Genomic DNA, 25,668 nt, shown 5'->3' on the forward strand with positions numbered 1-25,668 from the left:
CTATGACTAATCACTGGAGCTACAGTATTGCCCAGAGACCCAAGAAGAATTAGAATATCATCATAAAAGAAATGATCAGTACTATTTATTAACTTTTAGCTTTAAAAATACAACTAAATTCTTAGGACTTTGACACTGCCTCATATAACAGCAAAAATGATTTATGTGCATTCAGCAAGGGGGGGAAAAAAAGGCACGAATCCCTACAGAACGCCACAGGAAGGCAAGTAATAGCCCTAAACCTACTAAAATGTGGAACATAATTTACATGATTCTTATAAAATATTTATGTTACTTTCAGACAAAGTATTGACTGAGATATCTGATTTCGTCAAAAACATGAAAACATTCTCTAAATAATTACATCAGATTAAAGAGCTGTAACAATGCTTTTTGAAGGTAGTCATCCAGCAGGCAGAGGAATGCAAAGGTACGAAAAAAGATGTGGCAAAACAACAGTACTGTGGTTAACATTACTGAGGATGACTGTGTCAATCAACTGTAACGCAAGCTAGCAAATAAGCTCACAGACCGCAAATCTGAAGGAAAATCCATACATTCTTTTAACTCTTGCATTTAACTGCCAGAGCAGCAAGTGGTGCCCTTGGAAGGAGCAACTAAGGGGAAACAGCCACTGCCTGCTGCTGCCTTCCAGGAGGGCAGAGCTGGGAGGCGGCAGCATAGGGAAGGAAAAGCTTTCAAGATTCAGGTGTGCTTTGGGGAGCAGCCATACTGATGATTCCTGCAAATGACACCAAATTCTCTCAAGGAACTTGGCACGCTTTTCATTCTGCATTTGTAAATGAAAAGAACAGAGACATAGAAAAGAAGGCACTTTCGCCCAGAAACTCACAACATAAAAACAGTACCCAGCCCCCAATACAACTGGTTACATTTACAAAGGGAAGAAAAAGGAAAGAAGTCACTGTGTTGCCATTTGAGCTCTGTTTGGGAGGAATTCAACACATTAACATAAGCGATTACACTAGTGCATAACAGCAAATCCACTGCTTGTCTGCTATCCTTGCTTCAGGGAATAAACTGTTGGTATAACCCACAGGTGGAGATGAGGAGGTCACCTTGCTCTGAGGGGCACGGTGTTGGGTACAGATACAGAGCCCTCAGTCCCCTGTAGCAAGACTTGCTCCTTTCTGCCACTAACTGCATTGCCCTGAACCAGGTTTCATAAACCCACAATCCTTAAACCGAGATGTTTGGTTAAATCAGATTTCCGACTGCTTTCAGACAACAACTCACAGTGGTAAATTGCAATTAGTCCAAAAGCCCTTGTAATTGATTTAACACTGTTTGTTTCCAGAGGAGGTTCATCACTTCTAAGAAGATGATGTAAAATCCAGGAGGAAAACTCATGACTACCATAAATTCTTTACCCTCTCTCTCCCAAATGGCGGTAGCAGAAAAACGACTGTGTGATGAAGGCAGTTGGGCGACTCAAGACAGCAGTTCCCAGTTAGCTGACAGGGTTAACTCAGTTCCCACGTCTTGCTCTCCAACCCTTGCCTTCCTTCACCCTCTTTCCTGTCTACCTTGGTTACAAGTTCTTCAAAGAAAAGAACTTCAAACGGCGTGCAGAGTTTCTGAGCGCAAGTGGCCTTGATGTCATACGGGACCTTTGAGAGCACCAGCCAGTAACACCCCCACCATCACCAAGCAACACTGCATCGGGGCACCTGAAAACCCATACACAGACCCTTTGAAAAGTTTTGCACTTCCTTTTGTGTGACTGCAGCAGATGAGGTTACCTTCTTAGGACAGAGAGTACTTTGAAAAATAAATATTTAGCTATCTAATGAACAGATGAAGGCAAGAACTAAGGGGTTTAATAACTTTTTTAAAAAGGAAACATTATACAGTTAAGAAGGCCAGGAGTGATGTGGTTTTCTCCTTAAAAAAAAAAAAAAAAAAAAAAGATGTATCATTATAATCGAGGATGTGACTGTAACACCGGAGTTCCAGACTTCGTTAACTTGGTTAAGAGGCCTTTTGCTATGGTTTAGGTTGTGATATGGCCTGGGTTATCTTGTTACCATCAGCAGTTGTTCAGAAGCATATAAAAAATGAGCACACTGCTCACAGTTCAGCTCACATGCCTACATCACCAAATTTGTTACCTTGAATTCAGCCTCCTAGAAATCTCTTTGATCAAGAAGTAAAGGACTTAAAACAGATATTGCCAGGGTAATTTGTTCAGATCCAAATTACTTTTGAAAGTTTGCTCATCTTTTGCTCGTGTTACAACTGTCCACAGTTGAAGACAATTTCACACTTAGGGATTCTACATTTTTTTGAAAACATTTCATTTTACATGTCATCTAATGCTTAATAAGCTCTTAATCAGTAGGCTGCATCCTTGAAACATTATCCTTCACCTGTAATTTGGAATGTTTCTCATTTAGTACTTTTTCCCCCCACTAAAAATCCTTAAAATCGTTAATTAGCAGGACTGACACAGCAAAGCACATCTTGCTTTCACAATCCATTTGCACTTCTGCAGACTAAGATGTAACAAAAGAAATAACACACTATTGAATATTCTTATCTAACATCACAGTGTGTCAACAACATACACACAAAAACTCTACCCATACATGTTTTAATTCAAGTTAATTTGCTATACATGTTTTAATTCTAACTAAAATTGCTGAATTTCCATCAACAAAGGTTTTTTGTTGCCACTGTTTGCTTTTTCTTGGTTTCTCCCCCATGGAATAAACCCAAGGCATTTCTCTGATATCTTCAGAAACTCATTTATTTTAGTCTTTTGTTATCTCTACCTAACATCATCAACAGTCAATATTCTACCTCTGTCAACCAAAAAAAGAAAAAAAAATGCTACCATCTTCTCCATTCTTCTCCCAGATGTAATACTGTTATTACCATTTATTCATAGTCGGTTTTCTTCTTGCATACACCTACTCTGCTGCCATTCCAGGCAAAGACCACTAGGCACTGAGCGATCAAAGAATGAGAACGGCTATATGAATCCCCACTTGGTACGACAGCCATACAGCACCGAGCTTAAAAAACTAGATTTTTTTTTTTTTTATATTCCCTCCAACTAAATTGTAAAGTCACCAGACCAGCTCACATCACTACTTTGGATCTCAAAAGATCCCAAGTGGGACAGCAACTAACCCTTAGATAGTAAAGCAAGTGACATTCTTGATTAAGAGACATCCAAAAGATTTACACTGAAGATCAACAAGAAGCAGCACATTTTTAAACATGTACTTAAAACAGGCACTCAGTCTCCCCCATGGAGTTCAATAAGCAGAGCAATTTCTCACCGTCTGTGCATTAAAAACCGAGGCAAGGGAAAAAGTTTTCGTTACATCTACCAGCAAAAACTGTTTGTGCATACATTGGCCTTTCAGACATATGCGGTCTTACACTTTGTCACTTCACAGCAGATGTTTAATTGGGAGGAAGCGATTCTAAACATCTGTAGCCAACATCTGAGAAGCTGGATGAAGACCACACAGAGCCTGGAGGAAATTAAAAGTGTATGCAATTATGTCACTTCCTAGACTGTGTATTTAGGAGAATTAAAAAAATAAACAAAACCAGAAGTTTCAACAGAGAACCTTCAAAATCCTTCCTCTCCCCTCATTTGCATTCCTCTGTCTTAGAAAAAAATTAGTACTTCAAGAGATATAAAGCCCATTAACTGAGTAACCAAGGTTTGACCAACAAGTGACACTGAATCCCCTGAAGGAAAAAAGCAGGGAATGAAAACCAATTAGGTATGAAGCCTTTAATCCCTTAGGAAAACAAAGCAAAACAGAGTAAATATGTCCAAGACGAAGCATTACTCAGTCCAAGTGGGTCTCAGGTGTATTGCAGTAACTCAGGTTTAGTGAATACAACTGCAGCATACACAACAGCAGAAGTCTTCCACCGAGAAGAGCCAGGTGACTGTCTCTCCAGAATCCAAGTCTCTAACTGGCAACGTACCCCCCAGACCCGAGTAACTGAGCTGCCTCCTTATTTCTAGTTACAGCTTTCAGAAGCCAGGTTCTTTACTTCACAGGTGTTCAGTGAAGCTCTTTTCTACTTGGGTAGCTGCTGCAGTGGAAACCAGAAAATGACATGGCCAAACAGATTGGTTCCCATGAACATGAGGGGAGGTGGCCGTGAGATTCAGTCCCAGTGATCATTTTGTGAGACTTGTATTTTTTCAAAATTGCTTTGCTTAAACAGAGCGTCATCTACAGCAATCAGAGAGTTACTAAATTTCTAAAATTTGATTTAAAACTACAAACCTTAACAAAATTAAGAACATGTTTAAATAAAAATACGAACGCAGCTTGGTTTTGCTACTGCCCTTTTTAGAAGTCATTTATTAGTGTGCTACACACAGGTAGCATTCCATTTCCCAACCTGAATGTGAAAGTCATGGCTTTTTTGCATTAGCAAATATGTGAAAATAAATGCTACTTCACTAGGAAGTTTACTGCTTGAAAACTTTAAATTTAATTAGGATCAACACATCAAAACAGTAATGGCTCAGCTCATGCAAGGTTTGTACAACAAGAGGAAAATGACAAGGTCTCACAAAAATTCTAAGCGACCAATAAATATTCTTCTAAGTCCACAAAAATCAATCTCTAAAAATGTTCCTCAAGGGGATGCCAAACCTTTTGATCTACTCTCTGAGAGCAGAGAGCTGATATGTAAGATGCAGCGTAATCAGCACTTGTAAGCTATTGGTACCTAGGCATATCAAAAGAACTTGTCAGAACCTGCAGCCTTACACAGCTGCTGGAGCGGCTCCATGGCAGAAGTGGAAGCCTAGAGGCCAGTATGGCGCTGTCATACATTCACTCGTATAGCTGACACGCTTTGGCTTGATAGTAAGAATCTTCCTTTGATCTACACTAAGACTATGGCTTTAAAAAAGAAAACCAACCAAAACCCCAAGGTAGCTCAAAAGAGGAAGATGCTGTTTCGCAAGATGCATTGGGGAGGGTAAGACTCCATGCTGTTTGCAAGTCCCCTGGTTTTAAGACCTCTACGGAAGGCATCTGCTTCTTTGGAATGGCAGGCGGAGCACACCTGATGCCGACAGCTTTATAACAGGTCCCTGGAACATAACACTGTCTAGAAACTTCTCTGTACAAACTGATCTGTAAAGATTGCCAAACTTGCACATCCTGAGCATCAAAAACACATACCATTTCAAAGTACTGTGGTATCTTTATTCTCTAAGTAGTATTAACTGGAACATGGCCTTTCCTTCCAGGGAACAAACCCAAACCCAAGCAGCAAAATTTCCAAGAAAAAAAATACTGTTAAAAGCTCTGTAGAAAATTTCCATTTTTGTCCTGCATGAAAATGATGGGTTCCCTCAATGTGTAGCACATACAGATCTTCTTAAACAGTGGAAAAAAAAAAACCCAACCAAAACAAAACCTGAATTAATTGTTATTAATGACCATGCGCTCTTTGGTCTCCGATGAGTTATGATAGCCCAGTCAAAGCTGACTCAGGAACTAATGCAGTTGTTTCAAGAAACAAAATAGCAAAATATTCAATCTTTGGCAGCTTTTAAACCATCTGTTCCACACTATTTTAATCACTTCTGCTCAGTACAGAGATTATGGGTTTCAGCTCATTTGTGGTGGAAAAACAAAGAATGCTGCATTTTTGGAACGCGTGGGGGGAAATCCAGAATCCTCCTAACTACTCTGCAACCGGGGTATTTGAAGAAAGCAAAAGGCTTACTGCTTGTGCGCTCGAGCGTGATATAACAACCCTCCCCCTCTATGAGGGATTCCTCCTGTGCCTTGAAGCAAACACAAACTGGAATGTGCCACACTGACCTGCAAAAAGGGGGATGTGGGGAAGGAGTTCCTATTAGCCACTTTAATATGGCAAAACAATTAGTATCATTCTTTTCGATGCAAGAACCCAAAAGTTCCCATTGCTATTTGTTGTGGGAAGCTGCTTATTAATGTGAAGAATGCGTTTCCTCAGCTTAAAAGCTACAGACTTTCCATGACTTTCTTGTAGTGCACGATCAGCAAAGGTAGCAGTAGTAGGTGGGTTTGAAGCGATAAGCGCTATCTTGTCTGTAACACAGTGATTTCTCCTCCCTTCTCCATCCCCAAAAGAAGAGCAAACAGTTCTCTCAGATGACAAGCAAACAGGAAAGGTGAGTCCCACAGCTAATTCTAATAGATCTTCAGCTAAAAGTGTTCTCCATGCAGGTAACTGGTGGATCAACACAAACACTGGTGTTTACCTGCCTGAGCGATACAAATGACTATTTCCCTACACCATCTTCATCTTCCCCGAGGAACTGGACTGTTAATGGTTTCCGTTTCCCGCTGTGTCTTCTTAGTGCTTCTAAGGGGATCAGACAGCTCTCTGTGCCGCTCTCAGCTGAAATGGCATGCCCGTTCTTTCCCAGGGCACTGAAGGGAAATATGTCTTCCACAACATCCGAGGCCCATGTAGTCATCTTCAAAACACTGAAAGACTTATCAGGATCTCCAGTGTTTTAGCCTGTGATCTGACTAAGATGTAGGTAAGCAAACAGATTCCGTGACAGGGAACTTCATTTCTGTCTCGCCATGTCAGCTTGCCCAAGCTGAATGTCCCACCGGAAAACTTTTTTGCTGCAAAGATTAATTCTCTGTGTTCCCATGATCAATAACTGCCATATGTTAGAATTTAATACTGATATCAAAGGAGCAAGTCAGCTACATGAAGGTCAGCACAAATTTGGCTAAACAGGATTGGTATGTTTGTTTGCCTGGCCTTGGATGACTAAGAGCATTGGTTGGAAAACAAATAAATAAAATGTGGTATGAAATTTTTCACTTTTGTTAACATCTTTCAACCAGTCCAGTGTAAATTCACATTTAGCACCTTTTACAGTCACCAAAACTAGCAGGAAATAGAATGTATTCATAAAAAATGCTTGATTTTTGCATATCAAAAAAGCATGCGCAAAAATAAAAAGCTAAATATAATCAACAGTTTGTCTAGAGTATAAAAGACATCCAAAGAATATAAGCAGTCTGAGTATCTATTTTATATGATTAAAATACTCATAGTAAGTGCTATTAAGCTACAACATTTGTTATGATGCAGAATAAACCCCTATGCTTGTAGCTAAGAACGTAGTAACTCCCAGCTATGTAAATCAAGGAGGTGGAAAAGATCCCTTGTTTTTACATAGATTTGTACACCACTTTCCATCACTGAAGGATCCGCTAAGTGGATTAATCATCTCAGATCTCAGCACACTCAGATTAAGCTAAAGATTTCCACAGGAAACATTTTCCGTGCTGCAGCAAATAAGAACACAGTGAGGTAGTCTCCTTCCTCTTTTTTCACCTTATTGGCCCGATTTGGGGGCTTTAGCATTCCATCTGGCATATCCAGCTACTCAAAACCTCTGAAAATCAGGACCACAGTTGAGTATTACATACCCGTAGAGGGTGCCGGTCTGAACCAGAAAGGGATTGTAGTGATCTATTTTTAGGACAGAAATGTCACAGTCAATAGTGAGGCACATATCCTGCTTCACTCTGCCCTGGAGGTAACAGCTTTAAAGGTCAGAAAGCAACGCTTTCTGGAGATGGTCCACTTTAGCTTCCCTAATAAGAACGTGCGATTAGCCTTTTGAACGAGAAAGTTATTTGCCGATAGCCGGAATGCTTCAGACTGCACAGACCCCGCATATGCGTACACTTTGGATGGGTGTTTGCCACAAGCATTTAAGAGATTTACATTGTTTTTCTTAAGAGTCCACGGAATGCCTCATGCACTTGCCCTCTGCACTGTGAGTATAAAAGACAGATCGTACCACTTGTTCTTAACTGTCCCTTAACAGCAGCCCCAGAAAAAGAAAGGTAATAAAAGGGAAAGAATGAAGAGTGGGAAACGGATTTGCTCCTCACAGAACTCTCTCTAGTGGTCAGCAAAAGTCTGTTTTCTTCTTTTCGACTGATTGTTTTTATACAATCTCTAACATTTATGTTTGAGATGCTTCCAAACAAAAATTTCAAAATCCTCATGCAAAGAAGAGACTGCATGATGGCTCTAACAGCCACCCACCATCCCTCTGAAGCACCCAGGGTAACCGAGAATGGAAATCCAGATACCTGCCTGTGAACAAAAGAGAGACAAGCCTATAATGAAGCCCCAGCTGGAACTCAAGACCCCAGGTAGCATGCTCTAAGGATAAGTAAATCTGCCCACTTCAGTGATTTTATTACAGGTTGTACAGTAACCTGTTAACCATTTAGACAACTTCTACATATAAAATGACTGTGCCCCACTTTGATCCTTCCGTTATCATTATAAGTGTTTCAGATATAGTCTGACAGTTTAAATCCTGTTTAGTATACAAAATATGGAGATATGACCAAAACCCAAAAATCTAAGAAAATTGGTAAAGGAATATCCTGGTTTAAATCAATTACATCATCATCTTAGGGAGACACATGAGATGCAGCCAAGGAATACCCTACAAAAAAGATGGAGTTTTTCTTCTACTTTGCTGGCTGAGATGACGTCCAGCAAAACAGACAATTCATAGCATATTTATGAGAAAGCTGCTTGCACGACGAGCTGCTTCCTTCCTCTCACTCCGTGCACACGACTTCAGCAGTTGCAGTAGCTGCCCTGACTCTCGACAGGTTATACTTTCGACCTGGAGCTGCTACAGGAGAGAGGAGGATAACGTGGGAGACACCCAGGAGAGGAAAGCTGCTGCTTTGTCACTGACAGTAGCCCATCCCTCTCGTTAGAGAATGGTCTCTCATCCACTGTTCAAACAAGTGTTCCCTCTCTCCTTACCTAGCAAAGGGAACCAAGTCAAACTGAAGCTCTGAATTGACTTCCAAGCCACCTGTTAGACCATGCTCGCCAGACTGTGACTATAATTGGCATGAAATAAATTACACGACACAGACAAATACTGACTACAAGGTTACCCGTTCTCCATCAAGGCAGCCTGCACTGGTAACTGAGCACTTTTCCAAAAGCAACAGCTTTCAGTCACTACTGGTGAAACTGATGCAGAAGTCATCATGAGGGAAGGCATTCCATTTATTTATTTATTTACTGAAACCACAAAGATATGAATACATGTAATTTTCTGGTATCTAAAGCAAGATGATTAAGTTGTAAGCTTTAGACTTGAGCAACTACCAGGAAATAGTGATCAGTAGATAACATATGCATGCACAAAATGTTGAGTACCTTTTAAAACACAAGTCTAGATTTATTTAGCTCTCTTACTTGCTTTTCTTTTTTGAACTTACTGCCGTTGATAACTTTATTAACTTCCTTTGCAGCCCCAAAGTCCCCATGGCATGAGTTTTACCAAGTGGAAGAAACCTGATCTTTTGCAGTGCACCTCCCTGATTAATCCCTTGCTAGTACATCAGGGCAACTTTACTGTGTTATTGAGGCAGGGAGCATAGTTAAAAGCTCACAGCCAGCCCCACCAGCTCATTTATGAAACATGGCTGGAATTCCCATATGTGTGTTTTCAGTGTAAGAAGTATCATATTGTCTTTTGCATTCCTACAGGGGAAATTCTTACTAGGCCCTTAATGATTCAAGGCCAACAAATTATGTTATTTATTTAGGTTAGTTATTTAGGACATCATAAATTAAAATAACACATGAAACCAAAGGAATCAAACCTTCTTCCCTATGACACATGTTCTTCATATAACACTTCTGTCTGCATGCTTTCTTGATTTCTGTTTTTGTTATGACAGTAAGTTAATAATTTGGCTTTCAGAGACTGGACAAAGGGATTCATTTTGTAAGAGTGGCATCAGGAAAAATGAAATTGAAAAAGATTACTGGATCAGGCACGGTCCTGCCACACAGCATAGCATACTGCACAGAGGAAGGGTGCCTTAAGAGTATCACAGACCCAACTGCAATGTTTGAAGTATTGTTAGCAAACACTCTTTAAGAAACTTTAACATATTAACACATGCCTTCACCATTGTGACTCAAATAAAATGCCAGCAGGCAGACCTCAGAAGAACTGATGGAAGAAAGGGGGAGTTTAAACTCCTCCCCATCCACAAAATCATGCTTTGGACCAGCAATACTGTCCTATTATTTGTTGGCTCAAAAATACTGATTCAGCAAAGAATTTAAGCATGTGCCTAAATTTAAGCAGTTTAATTAACTTTGACGTCAGTGAGCCTACTTGTGTGCTTATAATTAGATATGTGCTTGCTGAAGCAGAGCCCATCTGAATAGAATCTCGTTGATTTTAATTTGGCCCTTTGTCTTTGCCCCTCATTTATTCTTTGCAGTGACTGAAGGATTAGTGCTAAGGTTCTGATTCAGGAATGCACTTAAACAACTCGTCTTTGCTCAAACATGCGAAAAGAAGCTAAGCATGTCTCAAAAAATAAGCACAGACCTAAGTGCTTTCCTGAATGATGACAATGTCATGATTGAAGAATGATGAGAGGGGAGAGATATTTCACTCATACTGTAAGTTGGGTAGCCCAGTCTTTCCTTTTGTAAGTCCAATTGTGTTTTTTTAAAGACAGAAAATCTTTTCCATTTCTGTATGTAAAGAATAAAAAGTTCTGCTCCACATCCTATAAATGGAAGTGCCTGAGTAAGCAGCTACTTCATAGAGAAATTAATTTATACATTAATCCTTTTTCACTATTAGTTCTTGCAGTGTGGAGGAGCCTGCTGTAAATGCCTTATTGTTCATTTGAATGATGGCTTCAAGTCCCAATACATGAGATATGTTAAGGCTGCATAAAAACAAACACTAAATAATACAGAATTAAATTTAAAAAAATAACTAAAAAAAGAAAACTGCATGAAGAATGCTGAGAACATGAACACCACTCATCCAGACAACAGAAAAAACAGTTCAAGTCCCAGAGGTCAAGAGACAGCTAGGTGCCTCCATAGCACACACACCAGAACAAAGCAGCCAGATCAAAGCTCCAACTCCTGCCAGGCTGTTCTGCTAAACACCTCTAGAGGAAAATCTGATGTCTTTTAACATGCCCATGCAATTGTATTCAGCACACAGATAGCATCTTGAACAAGCCTTTTAACTCCAATACTTCAGCCCATTCTGCCTTTATGGCCTTTTAAAACCTGGAATACATCACAGCCATTATTAACTGCAGGGCTACCAGTAAAGGTGGATTTGGAAGGATACCGCACTGGAGGGGGAAGAGGAAAGAGGAAAATACAATGAAAACCAAGAAGTGTGTTTGCTATGGAAAAACACTACAGAAAGACTCAACATAGTCAACATAAACAAGGAACCCCAAAGAGTACTTATTAAGACTCTGCTGTCTATCACAATCCTCACCTACACAGCTCACTGCGGGGTTCCCTAAGCCTGTGGCACCAAGATGCTGCAACAGAGCGTGGGACAACTGCCCTGCACTGGGTGCACCGCTAACAGAACCGCTGTCAGGTGCCTGAGCTGTGCCCAGCAACTGCAACAGCACAGGGTTTGTTATGCAGTTTGCACTAATTACACTGGTAAATACACCAAGTAAAACACCAACAGGTCTTTGAAAGATATCCGTCAGAAATCCCATTGATTCTGTGATTTTTCAGAAATCCCTTACAACTGTGTGCATGTAGTGATATGGCTGGTCCTTCATTTACTCAAAACCTGTTGGCACATACCTAACATTCTGCTTTCAAAAGAACACAGGAAAACAGTTTAAAAAGGTCCAGCCTCAAGTTACACTGAAAAGAAAGCTGATGATATAAAGAAATAACCTATCCATCTACTTCATGAGTGCATCTGGAGACACAAGAACAGAATAAGATGATACCAGGTTGGATTATTAAAGCAATAAGTGACAAAACTAATACAATTCTTTCAAAGCCATTTAGTTTGTTAAGATAGGTTGATGTATTGGGGTTGAAGGAGACGTAGGAAAAAAATAATTTAGCTAGTAATTTTAGTTATGGGGGTATTATTTGCTTATTAACTTGCACAGGCTATAATGAGAGCCACATTATTACCTGCAGATCTCATAAACCTTCATTATCCCATTCCCATTACTTTGGATTTTGCATGACCCTATCGTTGGGTTTCCCCGGACACATCTAGATCTTTCATCCTGAAATTTCTCTTTTTACCCTAAGGCTCAGGCTCTCCGACACTAACTCGTCTGTCTAGAATTTGCCAGCTTTGCAGGCAGAGCAGGCATACGCTGTCCTTTTCCTCTGCTCCCATATTGTGACCTCTCCCTTCTTTGCTCCGTATCTTTTTGCTGCATCAGGAAAAGGCACAGACCTATTTCAACTCTGTCATCTCTATTCTTTTACTGCTTTAAAAACTTCCAAACAACTGCCAAAAGAATGGACACTGTTTAATGTGCAGGACAGATGTTTGGTCTGGGCACACTGAAAACACTGAATCTACAATTTCTCACCCTCCCGTGCAGCCAGCAATCAAGGGTTTCTCACCAGAGAAGGGCAGACGTTAAGAGTTCAGAAAAGGCATTACTAACAAACAATGCTTCTAGACATTGAACCTTAAAAAATAATTCCAACATGGCTATAGAAGAAAGCTATTTCTGCATACATGAGCTTTCTCAAGCAGAGTTGTATATTTTCAATCTCTCTGTGACCTTTATAGCTTTATTGACCTCACGATAAGTAAAGAGTTTTGGATGGAGAGATGAAAGGCAGATAAAGACATCACCTATGCAAATAAAAACAACAATAGAACAATGATCCTTTACATGCTTTTTTTTTTTCTGCCTTTGTAGACTAAATGGCACCTGCAGAATAAATGGTGTCCTTTCATGGGGCAAGGTATGCAATTACTATCTGACTATTCCAAGTTTCCAGTATGTTTTCAAGCCTCAGTCCAAATATATTTACTTCACAACAGATGCATATATATGCTCATATTCCTTCCAGATCCTCAGTTTAGTTTTATTTGCTTCTCTATAATATTGCCCTCCAGAATGATTTGTATCATGCAAAGACTGTCACCCATGTATCAGTGTTAACTTTTTGAAGGCTATCCTTAGAGGTCACCATCATCCTTCTATAGAGTTTAAGATTATCTGATTGACCAGTTAGGATGTAATTCAGTATGGGGCCAGTATATTTCCCATCCTCCCTTGACTGAAAACAGAACTCCCTTGAGCTGGAGACTCTGGCTCTTCCACTCTTTTTGACTGAAAGCATACATTTGTCACTGATGTACGAAGATGTGAATTCTACCAGATCGAGAAAACACGAGGAACACAGAACATACTTTCAACTGCAGAAGCCAGGCAGTCTGTAGAGCTGACTGAACTCAAGGGACTGTTCCAGACACAGCGCTTCAGATTTCCCCTCTGTTTTTCTAACATCACCTTCACTGTTTGCTATGCCAGACATTATGATCAGCAACAACAAAAAAGTAAAATGCTGAAACGTTCTGCCTACGTAGCTGTTCTAAAGGGATGCTGAAACCCACTCTGCTGTCCCTCACAGGGACTGAGGTCTGTCTGAAGCCTAGCTCCCAGCCAGGACTCCGCAGGAAGACTGGCTGCTGAACTCCGCTCAGCTGGCTTCTTTGCCCTGACACGTGGTTTGGGGTCTCATATAGAAACGCATTCACTCAGTTTGAACTGTTTGAATGTTGGTGTGTGTCAGAGGCATCGTAATCAGTAACTACAGGAGACCATTGAGTCTCCAGCAGTGGTTTGTTTGATGATCCACCAAACTTTGTGTCACAGGCTTAAGGACTTGGCTTTCAGACATTTTTCCTGTTTCTTGTCACAGCTCTCTGTCCCTTGGGAGGCACCGGATGATTCTGTGGAGGGGGTTGATCCCACTTACACAAAACAGGCAACACACCACTTCTTTCCACCCCTCTATCAAGACTCTAAAATACGAAGCACGCAGCTTTGCACAATTGTTTTGATATAACCAAGAGTGGCACCGAGGCAGGAACTGCATAGGTGGCAGCCATCATACTGTGCCTGCCACTGCCTGGGCAGAGGAGCTTCTGCCTTCTTTGTCACTGCAAGTTGGGAGCGATAACTGGCTGGAATGATTAAACGAACACAGAATTTGCTCCAACCAAAGACTTTGTCTTTACCTATTATTTTTTCCACACACAGAAAGAAGAAAAAAAGAATCCCTCTCTTTTGGAAGAACATGTTTTCTTTCTTCCATTCTGACAGCTGCTAGACCACAATGTCAGTCTAGCCCTTCTCCAGCTCACAGTGATGCTCATCCTAGGTATCAGTTGTATTTAGCTAAATCAAGTAAAATTTCAAATCACAGTTTAAAAACCATTTACTGTCCTGTAAAGCATGCTAAATCTTGTAACAGAACAGAGAAAGAAGGTTTACACAGTTTTGGTTCTAACAAAAATCTTCCTGAAGTCTTTGCTTTCACTCTCAAGACAGCACAACAGTGACACAACTCCAGTACCTTGTTGCTTTTCCTGTCGTCAAGTCACAGTTACTGTAGTTAGAGCTAATTATTTCAAACACACACATTTAGCTGTAATACAAGAACATCTCTAAAGCAAAACCCCCTTACTGCTTCCAATGGCACCTGGCTTTTCAAGGACCACTAGGACCACTCCAACATTCCCAGTGGGAGATGGCAACTGTTATAAATTTCCAACAATTTACATCTCCCAATCTCATTTTAGACCAGCAGTGAGTCATTTTTCACACTGAGAACCTAGAGGCCTCTCTGGTTCTTTGCCTTAATTGAAATTGCTTCTGTAGTAAATACACTAAGTAATTTCATTTGTTTTTCTTCTATGATGGAAAGACAATATCTTCCAGAGTGAGCAAGATTAATGTCACCTGGGTCTGACCAGACAATCATAGGGGAGACTATCAGACAAGAAACAAATACCCTGCTTTGTACGCAGATGTTCAGTGTTCAATTTATCTCCTCAGGAGCAGCCCTTGTTCAGCTTTCTATTGTTGAGTTCAAAGCCCAGTCAGTAATATTTGCATTTAAAAATGTTTAAATTTATGTTTCCTGTGAGAGCTTGCTTTAGAAGATGCTCATTTTAAACCAGTCTGTGAAACTGAAACTAGGGATCGGTGTCTGTAGCTGCAGGTTCAGACCTACAGAGCCCTAAACAGGGCTTTGGGAAACGACAGCACAGGCAGGCACAATTTAAAAATCTGTAACTTGTTCTGTCCATTAAAATTAGTAACGCCAACATACTTTAAATGTAGACATTCCTCAAAAAAATAAGGAATATATCGAAGGAGATTGCATTTAACCATTAAGTTTGATCACATCTTCCATAGAAGCTAACTTTCTGTATGAAATGCTACTACTGCAAGTTTTGCTGAGAGCAAATCTCTGAAGTAAAGCAGATACTCAGTTCATACAAAACAGAAAACCACTGGTTCTTTGCAACAGCACATGCAATAAATACAAATTCACAACAACAAAGCATAGGTACAACTGAGGTATCTATTATACAGACAGATAAAAGAGCCAAAGAGATTTTCTGAGGACTGCAGAATACCCACGCATCTCGATGCTTGATAATTTTTTCTTTCCAGTGCATTACGAAATGCTATCTACAAGCCCCAGCCCCAACATCAACTACATCTTACATCTTACAGGAGCAGAGACACATTCACCACCATAGACCCGTTTTGGACTTCACATCCAGACTTTCCTAAAAGCCTGGTTTAAGTTACAAAAGTAAGAGTCAAAAGTACGTCAGTTTCTGGGCTGCTTTTGGCTGGGATACAGTTAATTTTCTTCACGCTAGCTAGTATGGGGCTATGTTTTGGATTTGTGCTCAAAACAGGGTTGACAACACAGGGTGTTTTCATTGTTGCTGAGTAGTGCTCACAGGGAGACAAGACCTTTTCTACTCCCCTCACTGCCCCACCAGTGAGTGGGCTGGGGGGCACAAGAAGTCAGGCGGGGACACAGCCAGGACAGCTGACCCTGACCGATGGAAAGGATATCCCATAATATACGGCATCGTGCTCAACATGTAAATCTAGGGAAAGAAGGAGGAAGGGGAGGACATGGCATCTAGAGTTATGGTTTTGTCTTCCCCAGTTTCTAGTTTTTGATTCACACTATTTAGGTTTTATTATTATGAAGCTACCAACCTTCATGACTTTTTTTGTTTGTTAATGAAATCTTATTTATTCCACTTATTCCTCAAGTCAGGTGTTATTGGTAACTGCTACAAAGTATGATTTAACTTATACAGATCTGTCAGGAATAAATAAATAAAGTATGGATTTATTAGGATATTCATGAAAGTTCACAACGAGACACAAATAGCCTTGCAGTTATAATCAGATTATAAAAAAAATAAAAAGGGAGTATTTACCTCGGCATCCAGAAAACCTGTGGAGGAAAGCCAATCAGGTGGTTTTTTCCCTCACATGTTATTGAAACTTAAGTAAGTTGAGACAAAAAGAATCCACAAAATGGAAATTATATAGGAGCCTTATCAAACATGAACATACTAACCTCTACTGAACTTCTCAGAAAAATAGCACACGTTATAAGGAACAATACTGCATTTGTTTTGGGAATATATTACTTAAGAGCACTCTTCAAATCAATTTTCTGTTATTCTGTGATCTTTATCCTTGAATTCCCTCTCATGAAGAGACACAGACTAATACAAATTAGAACAATCTATGATGACGAATCCTGATGATTCTTTGATTATTCTTTAACTGAAATTTAAATAATGTATTTAAATAATGTATTATACACATAGCACTTATGTAAATACCTTGCTATCAGCATACTTTAGCAGGTATACTTGAACATGAGCGTTAGAAAAGATGAAACACTAAAACACTTATTCAGTAGGACTCCTCTGTATAGAAATCTCTCTTTTTAAAGAGAAATACTACATATGACATCTTGTCTAGCAAGCAACATGTTTCACAGAGTGTCATCTCCGGAGTATTCAGAGCAAGAACTTGTCTTAACAGGCTAGCTACATGCTGCAGACAAACCTGCAGAAATTGGGAATGGTTTTGAAATTTTGACCAGTGGAATCCCAATTGTATTTAGGAAACGAATTTGCTGTCCTGGAGCTTGATGATCTGGTCTGTTTGCACAGTTCATGCTTTCGGTTGTTCAGCCCTCCAGCAGCAAAAATGCTACCAACCCCCGTGGAAGTGCTATGTCACTGTTCTCATCGCTGGACTCCTCACGAATTTCTTTGAATGCCTCCAAGACACACAGGTTGATAAAAGAGCACTGGCAGTGAGGTACATTTGGACGCACTGCAGCTCAAAAGAGAACACGTTCAGGACTGCATGCTGTAAGCTGAGAAAAGGTAACTTGTAAAGGGCAAATGCCATTCGGAAGAGTTTGCTTTCTTCTCTCCATGAATATATGTATGTTTTCACAGCTGCCTCCCTTCTTACTTTCCATTTGTGACTTACCTCATGTTCAGAGGGACAGATATGTTACTCAAAACAACAACAGAAAATAAAACATCTAAATTCACACTAAGACTAAGCCCTAGTCTGTCTCTATCACCATATTTTCAGTTGCTCTCAGCACATATGGGATCCCTGAAGCAGAAGACAGAAAACAGTGATAGAAATCAACAGAAATCTTCTCTGGAGAATGCCAGTTCCAGTCCAAGTGAAAGTGTGTTGCGCACACTAGGAAAATATACTGTCCAGGAATCAATCACATGATGAACTAATTCTCTACACACTTCAAATCAACAGCAAAGTGAGCATTCAGGTAACTACCAGCCTCGTGAAAATCTAAGGCACAGACTAGGAAAACAGCAGAGCTGGCTCGTTGCGATAGTTGAGTCTCTGCAGTTTTCCTAAGTGCTACAGGAAAGGCATTAGTGCAAAAATGTTCCAACCTGGCAACTGACTTTTACTGCTACATCTCTCAAAGTCACAACTGGTACTACGGGAACAAGGACCTGTCAAATGTCAAAAAGAACAGGCCAGATAAACCACCTCATATTTTGACTAACCAAAATAAAGAGGCGGCAGCATCTCAGCCATGCGACCTCCGTTATAAACATTGGTGTTCCAGTGCACAACAGAGCAGTGAGTGCCAAGAAGGAAGTGAATTTCCATTCCAGCAAAATAATATCTATCTACACAGATATGTCATGAGGCCCTAAAATTCACACTAAAATGAAGAGGAATTGCCAACCCAAGGATAAAAGTCTGACATAAGTATGAATGTGTTTCTTCCAAGAGTAGAAGGAAGACCAAATAAATGCATCAAGTAGCAGACACCTCAGAGGAAGGGAACAAGAACAGCTTGATCAAGTAAGGCCCAGTGGGGAAGAGCATCTTTCATTCTGTGGGTTCTTCAGATGCTCCATCGAGACGTTTGAGAACTGACTCCTGACAAGTCTGCTGCATGCCAAGCCCACCTGACAGAGGCTAAAGATACAGTAAACTGCAGATCTTTTATTAGAGTTCTGTTCTGAGTAAACAAATAAAAGCGAGACAGAAGGTGTATTATTATCCTTGCTTCAAATACATAACACTACAAAACAGAGAGCAAAGCAGCCAAGACAGTGAGAGTCTGTGTGAAGAGCTGGGAAGTGAACCTAGAAGATCACCTGAAATGTAGTCAGTTTTCTGTATCAAAAGCTGTTTCAGAAGGTAACAGCTGAAAGGAAATGATACCTTTATTTTAATGAAGAGTGTCAAGTGGACGGTTTTAGGACATTAAGCACCAATGGATCAGACAGCTGCGTGGAAATGTAGCAAGAATTTCAGACTACACAGATAGAAAGTTCTTAACCAGCTTCCAACTACATCGAGAACCACATTATATGGTCAGTTCAATATGTTTACCGAGTTTTATCTTTAAAAGGGCAGTCTTGATTTTTCCATTTTCCTTTCCTCTGCTCCCTCCCTCCCTGCTGTCACTCTAACTGAAAACCTCTTCCAAATGCAACTGCCTAATAGTTCAGAATTCCCCCTTTATTCCAATAATGTATTCGATTTACACCTGTATGTTTTTGTGCCAACGCTGTCCTGTAGCTTCATTGCTCTTCTTGTTTTAAGTTATTTGTTAGTATTTACATGCATTTCATAACTCTGCTCAGCTTTCATTTCATGAACAAACCAAGCCAAGCTCTTCTGCTCTGCTCTCAAAGCTGACTACTCATTCTTCTTATCAGCCACTTTCCTAAGTACAGGTACAGCTTTTCTATTTCTTCTCCAGTCATATGAGACCATTTTGACTTGACTGATTTGCTGAAAATCTTCGGTGTGAGGCATGAGACTGACAATTCATATGCTATTTCTTTCCAAATGCAGGCACGTCAATCATTTGGTACCTTCAAGCTGGAGGGATGCCATCAGCCTTGGCTGTAGTAATTTCCATTCTATACTTGTAATCCTTTTAGCTGCCTCGCTTTGCCTTGTCTCCACAGATAATATGAGTATTAGTATTGGAAACTTAGGCAAAGTGTTCATCTAGCCTTATGGTCCCCATAATCTAGAGGTTATACTTTCTACCTTTTCCTTATTCATACTGCAGCCTCATTTTTTCTCTACTTTTCTGTCATTTCTGTAAGCTTGATTTGGTAATACACCAAAATACACTTTGCCCAATCCATACTGTTGCTTTGAAACAAGGCAGTAAAACATGTTAGTTGATACACTCTGATCAGGACATACCTTAGGTCTCAGTATCTTGTCCAGTGATGTTTTACCACCACCATTTGCCAGTACTCTCACTGCAAATACCTTCATTAACCCGGGGTCCAATTTATTCACAGCTTTGGTATCATATCCACTTAGAACAGCCCTATTATTTTAAAGTTACATTACAATGATCAAAGCTAAATAAATAAAACATGTAAAACCCTCAAATATAATAAATTTTTAGTTTATGCTTCATATAAAATACAGATTATGAAGTAATACAGCTCTTGAAAAGTAAAATCAAAAGCACACCAGGCAGAGCCTAGAGGACTGAAAACAAAGCAGTATCAAAAAGAGGCTGCTATCTCTGCTATCAAACATCTAACACTTATCTGCCCATCCAAGCTATCACAGCATTTGTTTGCTGTGGCTTCTCGGCGATTGCTAAAGTACCTTTCCCCTCCCCCCCCCCCCCCAGTCCTGCCCTCAGGCTCCTTCCCTCTCTCTGTGCAGAGATACTGAGCACTGTCCTTTTCTGACAAAGCTCCCTGTATGATCTCATCCTGTCGTCCCCTTGTCTGGCCTCAGCTTGGCCTCCTGACAAAAGCAAATGTAGCTACAAGAGCAACGAAGTCCAGTAGCTCCATAAAGTATTTTTTTAAAAAAAATATTTCAGAACAGAAAATTATTCCTTTTCTTTTGTTTTCTTTCTTTCTTTTTTTTTTTTTTTTTTTAACCTGAAACACACTGATCGGTGAGCTCTGCTTCACTTCAATAGAAGACCTTAAAATAAAGGTACCAAATCACTTAAAAATCTTCTACAGTAAGGACAAAAGAAGCAGATATCATGCTCAGCAAAGGTCCAAGCAAGCACGACTCAGAAAGAGGTCTTCTTCAGGCTTAAGGAAGAAAAACTGGAATACGCAAACACCCATGCACTCAAATACTAAGAGAGACGGAGGCTGCTGAAGTTTGAAAGCAAATGAGCAGAGCTAACCTGCTGGGCCATTCCCTGTAGGTGTCACAACAAAGCAAAGGAACTTGTCATGGAAGGTTTGGGGAGCAGCTATCACCAAAAGAGAGACATATATTTTTAAAGGCTTTGTCATTTGTCTTCAGGGTCGGAAGTGCTGTATTTGACCTCCTACTGAGGCAGCAGCCCAGATGCAGCAGCTTGGGCTAGAAGAATAAAAGGAGGCGCAGCTATTATTTCAGGTAGAGACACCAGAAAGCAGAGACAAAAGGCACAGTCATTAAATCATCATTACTATTTAAAAGCACACATGACAACTTTTTTAATACTTTTCATGCTACACAGGTCTCCCCTCAAGGCGTTCTCTAAACCAATTTGTAGTAGCTAATTGTTAAAAATCTCAATGGCCAAGTAAACAAGACAAAAAAGCACAACGTCAAACACCGTCTCAGCAACACCAAATGGTCCTGGATGGGAAATTCTAAGATGCTGACAGCTCTAGGTCTCTTCCCTGCCTTCCTCCCCAGCTGAGGCTGTGCCACCTGAGAAGGTTGCTGTCCCACCTGGCTCCAGCACCTCATCTCTCCCTGCTTCCCCCCATGCTTGCCCGTACTCTGAGCTGCCATCTGCAGCTCCAGTAATCACTCCTCAACCTCTTCAGCTTAGCAGGGAGCTACCACCAAAACGGCTTAAATCAACGGGGATGGAACAGCGTGGGGCCACTTGCATGAGCCCGGGTGTGGGCTTCCCACAGAGCTGAGCCAGTCTGGCAGCTGCCTGCTCTGCCCTCTCGCCTCAGGCTCCAGCCCTCTTTCCTCAGGGATAACAGAGAACCAGGGCACTACCTCGGGGACCCTCACTCTCCTGGGGCCCTGCAGAGAGCCAGCCAAACAGAAAATAAGCCGTAGCAGCAAAAGCTCTTCTGCCATCAGAGGTCCCTGAGCAATCTCAGGCTGGGAATTGCTGGAGAACAGGAGCAGGACTACCGGTTGCACTGGTTTGGCTGCCTCTGCACACCAGCAGACCCGAGGGACATCAGGCTGGGGTGGTCCACCTGCTCCATACAGCAGAGCTGCAAAGCCCGCCAGCCACCACTGGCAGGCCAGTCCGGCATCCCAGCCTGCAGGACCAACAGTCAGTGGAGCCTTGTCCTAAGCTGTAAAGCGGTACTAATAGTGGATGGCCCTTGGAAGGATTTGGTGCAAACATTCTCCCTAGTGTTCACCTACTCAAATGTGTTTTAATTAGAAAATGTTCTTTTCTTCCTACATTTCAGAATGTCAGACCCTAAACAATACGGATTAAAAACATTTCCAGAGTGATCCCTTTGGCAGCATTAAATTCATACTTGGGAGGAATGAATTCAAACCATTGTGAATCCAAAAATTCCCCTTAAGCCTGGAGGAAGGGAAAAACAAATGCTTATTCATTAAACGTAATGCCATTTGATATTTACATCGGGGACTTCTGTAGGAAAGTGACTGGAAAAAGTGTTGAAGGTGTCTTCCAATAGATGTAGCAGAAAAAAAAAAAAGTTACTCAAAACAGCGTGCAAGCACCCTTGACAACAAATTCAGCAAATCATGAAAGGCAGCTTTCAATGATGCACACTGTTTACAAAAAAAGCAAAGGACAATCGCAACATTTTTACAAAAACTGAATGAGGGAATAGAGCCACTGCTGCTTTAAAAATCAGAAAACGTGAGTGCACTTAGATGTGGAAATTAACCCTTTCAAAAGAGTCAGGATGGTCTGAAACGACCTCACATCAAAGCCTCTCAGTCTTTCAATGCCCCTTCAATGATGTAGCTCTCACAGACTGTATGTCAATGTGACATCCTTACAGTAGCGGCCATATGTGACACTTCACAAAATATGTTATGGTATGTCCCAAAATATGAGTACTCAAGAGAGACAATAAGAGCACTAAAAACCATAATGTACACGGGCACGATGAAATCCCTGGAATAACTGGCGAAACAATTATATGCAGGTTAAAACTAAAGCAGTTGTGAAACCAAATATTTAAGGTCATTGGAAACAAATTAGTTGTATATGCAAACTGGGAAACAGGAAGCAAAGCGAAGGACTGAGAAGGTTTTTAGAATACACTGAAAGAAAAGCACATGATTCCATTACCAGCTTTCCCAGCATCGTATCAATTAAGAATGGAAAGACTGAAATCTTTACAGATTGCTAGGGTAATGAGTTGGGAAAAAAAAAAAAAAGCATATATTCTCAAGAAGGAATTACTTGCTGAAATCAAACACCGACACGGAGCTTTTTTAGGACATGACCGACTGACCTGACCAGTGGTTTTCAAAACCCTCACCTAAGCCCTAAAGGACAAGGACTACAACATGCCAAGATCCAAAGACTCACAACCTCTCCTTCACTAACACACTGACAGACACACACCTCAGGAAGAACTGGTGAAAGAGGGGGTATGACTATTTTTAAAAGGTATATTTTCAAAGGAAATAAAGTTTTAATCTCTCACTTAATACAGTCTTAGCTGGAAATCCTCCTTTGACAAGCTTGTTTTAAAAAAAAATCAGGAAGAGATGCAATAGCTAACTTTTGGAGAAACTTCTTAGAAATTCAGAAAAAAAGGCAGATTGTGGCTGGTCAACTGAATGTTTTAGCTTATACACAATCTTCCTGGATGACAGGAAGATAGCTAATTTGACATTCAGTAAAATTAATGATCCCTTTCCACACAAAAAAATAAAACATTAAGTCCAGTGAATATGCCTTGACGTGAAAGCTGCTTTTGCACCAGGAACTATTTAGAGCACTAAGGACAGAAGGTAGCCATGAGTAAAGCTTGGGGCTGATAAAAACTGAACATGAAAAGAAATATTAACACCCAATCAGTTGACTACAAACTAATGTTTTGGGAGAAGGTAACCTTTTCGGATGTTCTAAAATGGGGACTGCATACCAGTTTAATGCTGAGCAGAAAAGTTATCCATGCTCAGTTTGGAAGGGAACAATTATCTTCCTGTTTTCCAAGCCAGTGCACATTATGTTGACATTCATCAGCTAAGAAAAGGAGAATCAGAATTAAATGCTCCAGTTAAATCAAACACGTGAGAAGCAGAAAAGACCCTGAAGTGCATTTTCTACTTTTACTATACAGAGAAGCAGTGGCAATACATCACAATCAAATATTGCTATTTGATCAGAGCTCTGTAACAGATTTTTGCTGTAAAACAGTGAAAAAAATGGCTACATGATACTGTATCAATCGCACTGCCACCTACTCTTAGCTCAAAATTCTAAAGCTAATGACTAGATGTATGAGAAAACATGGCACTTGTTTGCACAGACATATGCAGTCAAGGAATAAAAGTTTGGCAATAGATTTATCAGGGAGTGCAGAATGAGAGTGAAAGATTTAGAGATTGACACATGACAGAAAATCAATGGTTTACCAAGACAGAGGGGCCTGAGTGTGTTCATTCCCACCATGAAATTACTGAACATCCATGCTTCTGGAAGTAACATTTCATCCATAAGATCAAACAAGGCCACAAACAGCACTAGCTGGAGAAAATACGAATTTCCAAAGTTATGTATCCTCAGAAAAGCATGCCACTGAAATGCTAAAAGCAGCAGCACTATTACCACCAAATAAGTGTTCGGTTTCGGTTTTGTTTTTTGAACAATGCAAGACCGTCACATTTATTCAGAATATGACCACCCAAGAATCAGTAATACACAAAAAAAAGGCTTTTCCTACCAGCTGATTTTGGAGTGAATTTGTCTCTGTTGGCTGCGCATACTGCCAGTAGCCTGTATCCAAGATCCAAGTCAAATCCTTGCTGAGCTGCCACTCGACTAACCACCTGCAAAGGGAAAGAGAGAAAGCTTCATTAGGGGTTACTCGAGCTCTTCGCACAGTTACATCGACCTGCTTATCAGCGCCAATGTTAGGCAACTGAATCTGCTGCAAAAGCCACAGCACAAAAACGTTATGAGGCATTGTTCTCCAGTAGTTTCCAGTGCAAGCACAACAAACTGAACAGGAGTCTTCTGGTGACCGAATTATTTGACCACTTGCCAGAAGAAAAGCCTGGTAGTTCTATGAAAGTTGGAGAGACAAAGCTTTTCCAGAAGAAATTATGCAAATATTGTACAGAATACAATTTACTCTACTTGAGACTCCAGGATGAGAAGTCCCTAAGTCTCTGTCTCTGTGTTACAAGCAGTTCCTGGCCCTGTTCCCAAGAGCTGGGCCCAGGTCCTTCAGGTTAAAATGCCCTCCACGCTGCTGGGCAGTGTTCTATGCTGTGATCAGTGTCACAGCTGCTGTATTTCAACAATACTGTATTGGGAAGCATATTTACCTTTTAGAATAAACAGGCCTGTGCAAGAAGTATTTGCCAAACACATTAAACAAAGAAAGAAGATTTTTTTTTTCTTTTTTTTTTTTTTTTTTTTTTTTTTTTGGGTACTGATCTAGAAGGACTAGCAAAAATAGGCAAACCAAAGACTGGCGTTAAGGATGAAAAGCAGTCAACTATTTCTCCAGGCTAGCAACCAAGCTATCAGCTAAGAACATATCCTTGTGAAAATGTGCACAGTATAAACACAATACTGTGGTCATTCTGGCAAACTATGCTACAGTCATACACAGCAAAGCTTTTATATTCCCTTCTAGTGGCACAGGATGACTTCAGACTCAGAGGCATAGATAAACCAGATTATTCTTACCATTGCCATTACTGCTTTGCATTGAAACAAGGAACTCCACAAGAAACAGGACACCATTTCCTTGTGTGAAGCAAAACGAAGTCCCTAACCTAGACAGGTTACAGTACCAAAAAATACCCTTTTCCCACCCCTACCTCCATTTAAAAGCTTCTTTCTAAATTAATGACACTGCAATTATCTGTGTCTCGGACTGGTTCCCTGCAAAAAGCAACAGTATAGCATAGAGTGAAGAACCAACATAAGTGACAACCTGCAGATGGTAAACAAATGCACTGTTCTGCCCTACCTACTCAACGCTATTACATGAATCTTACTATGCTGACCTTTTCCCAATATCTACTTTTCCTAATCAACAATTAA

At 40.5% G+C, this 25,668-nt stretch overlaps 1 protein-coding gene across 7 annotated transcripts in view; it reads right to left on the bottom strand.

The window, feature by feature from the left end:
• Positions 1–25,668, bottom strand: part of ZMIZ1 (zinc finger MIZ-type containing 1) — a 307,669-nt gene that overhangs the window by 106,577 nt on the left and 175,424 nt on the right. For all 7 annotated transcript variants that reach the window (XM_055719930.1, XM_055719928.1, XM_055719929.1 and 4 more), the window contains one exon: positions 24,335–24,440. In XM_055719930.1, coding sequence (XP_055575905.1) covers positions 24,335–24,440 — 106 coding nt within the window. The remainder of the gene's footprint in view (positions 1–24,334; positions 24,441–25,668) is intronic.

This window comes from Falco cherrug, chromosome 9 (genome assembly GCF_023634085.1).
Source record: "Falco cherrug isolate bFalChe1 chromosome 9, bFalChe1.pri, whole genome shotgun sequence".
In the NCBI taxonomy this organism is placed as follows: domain Eukaryota; kingdom Metazoa; phylum Chordata; class Aves; order Falconiformes; family Falconidae; genus Falco; species Falco cherrug.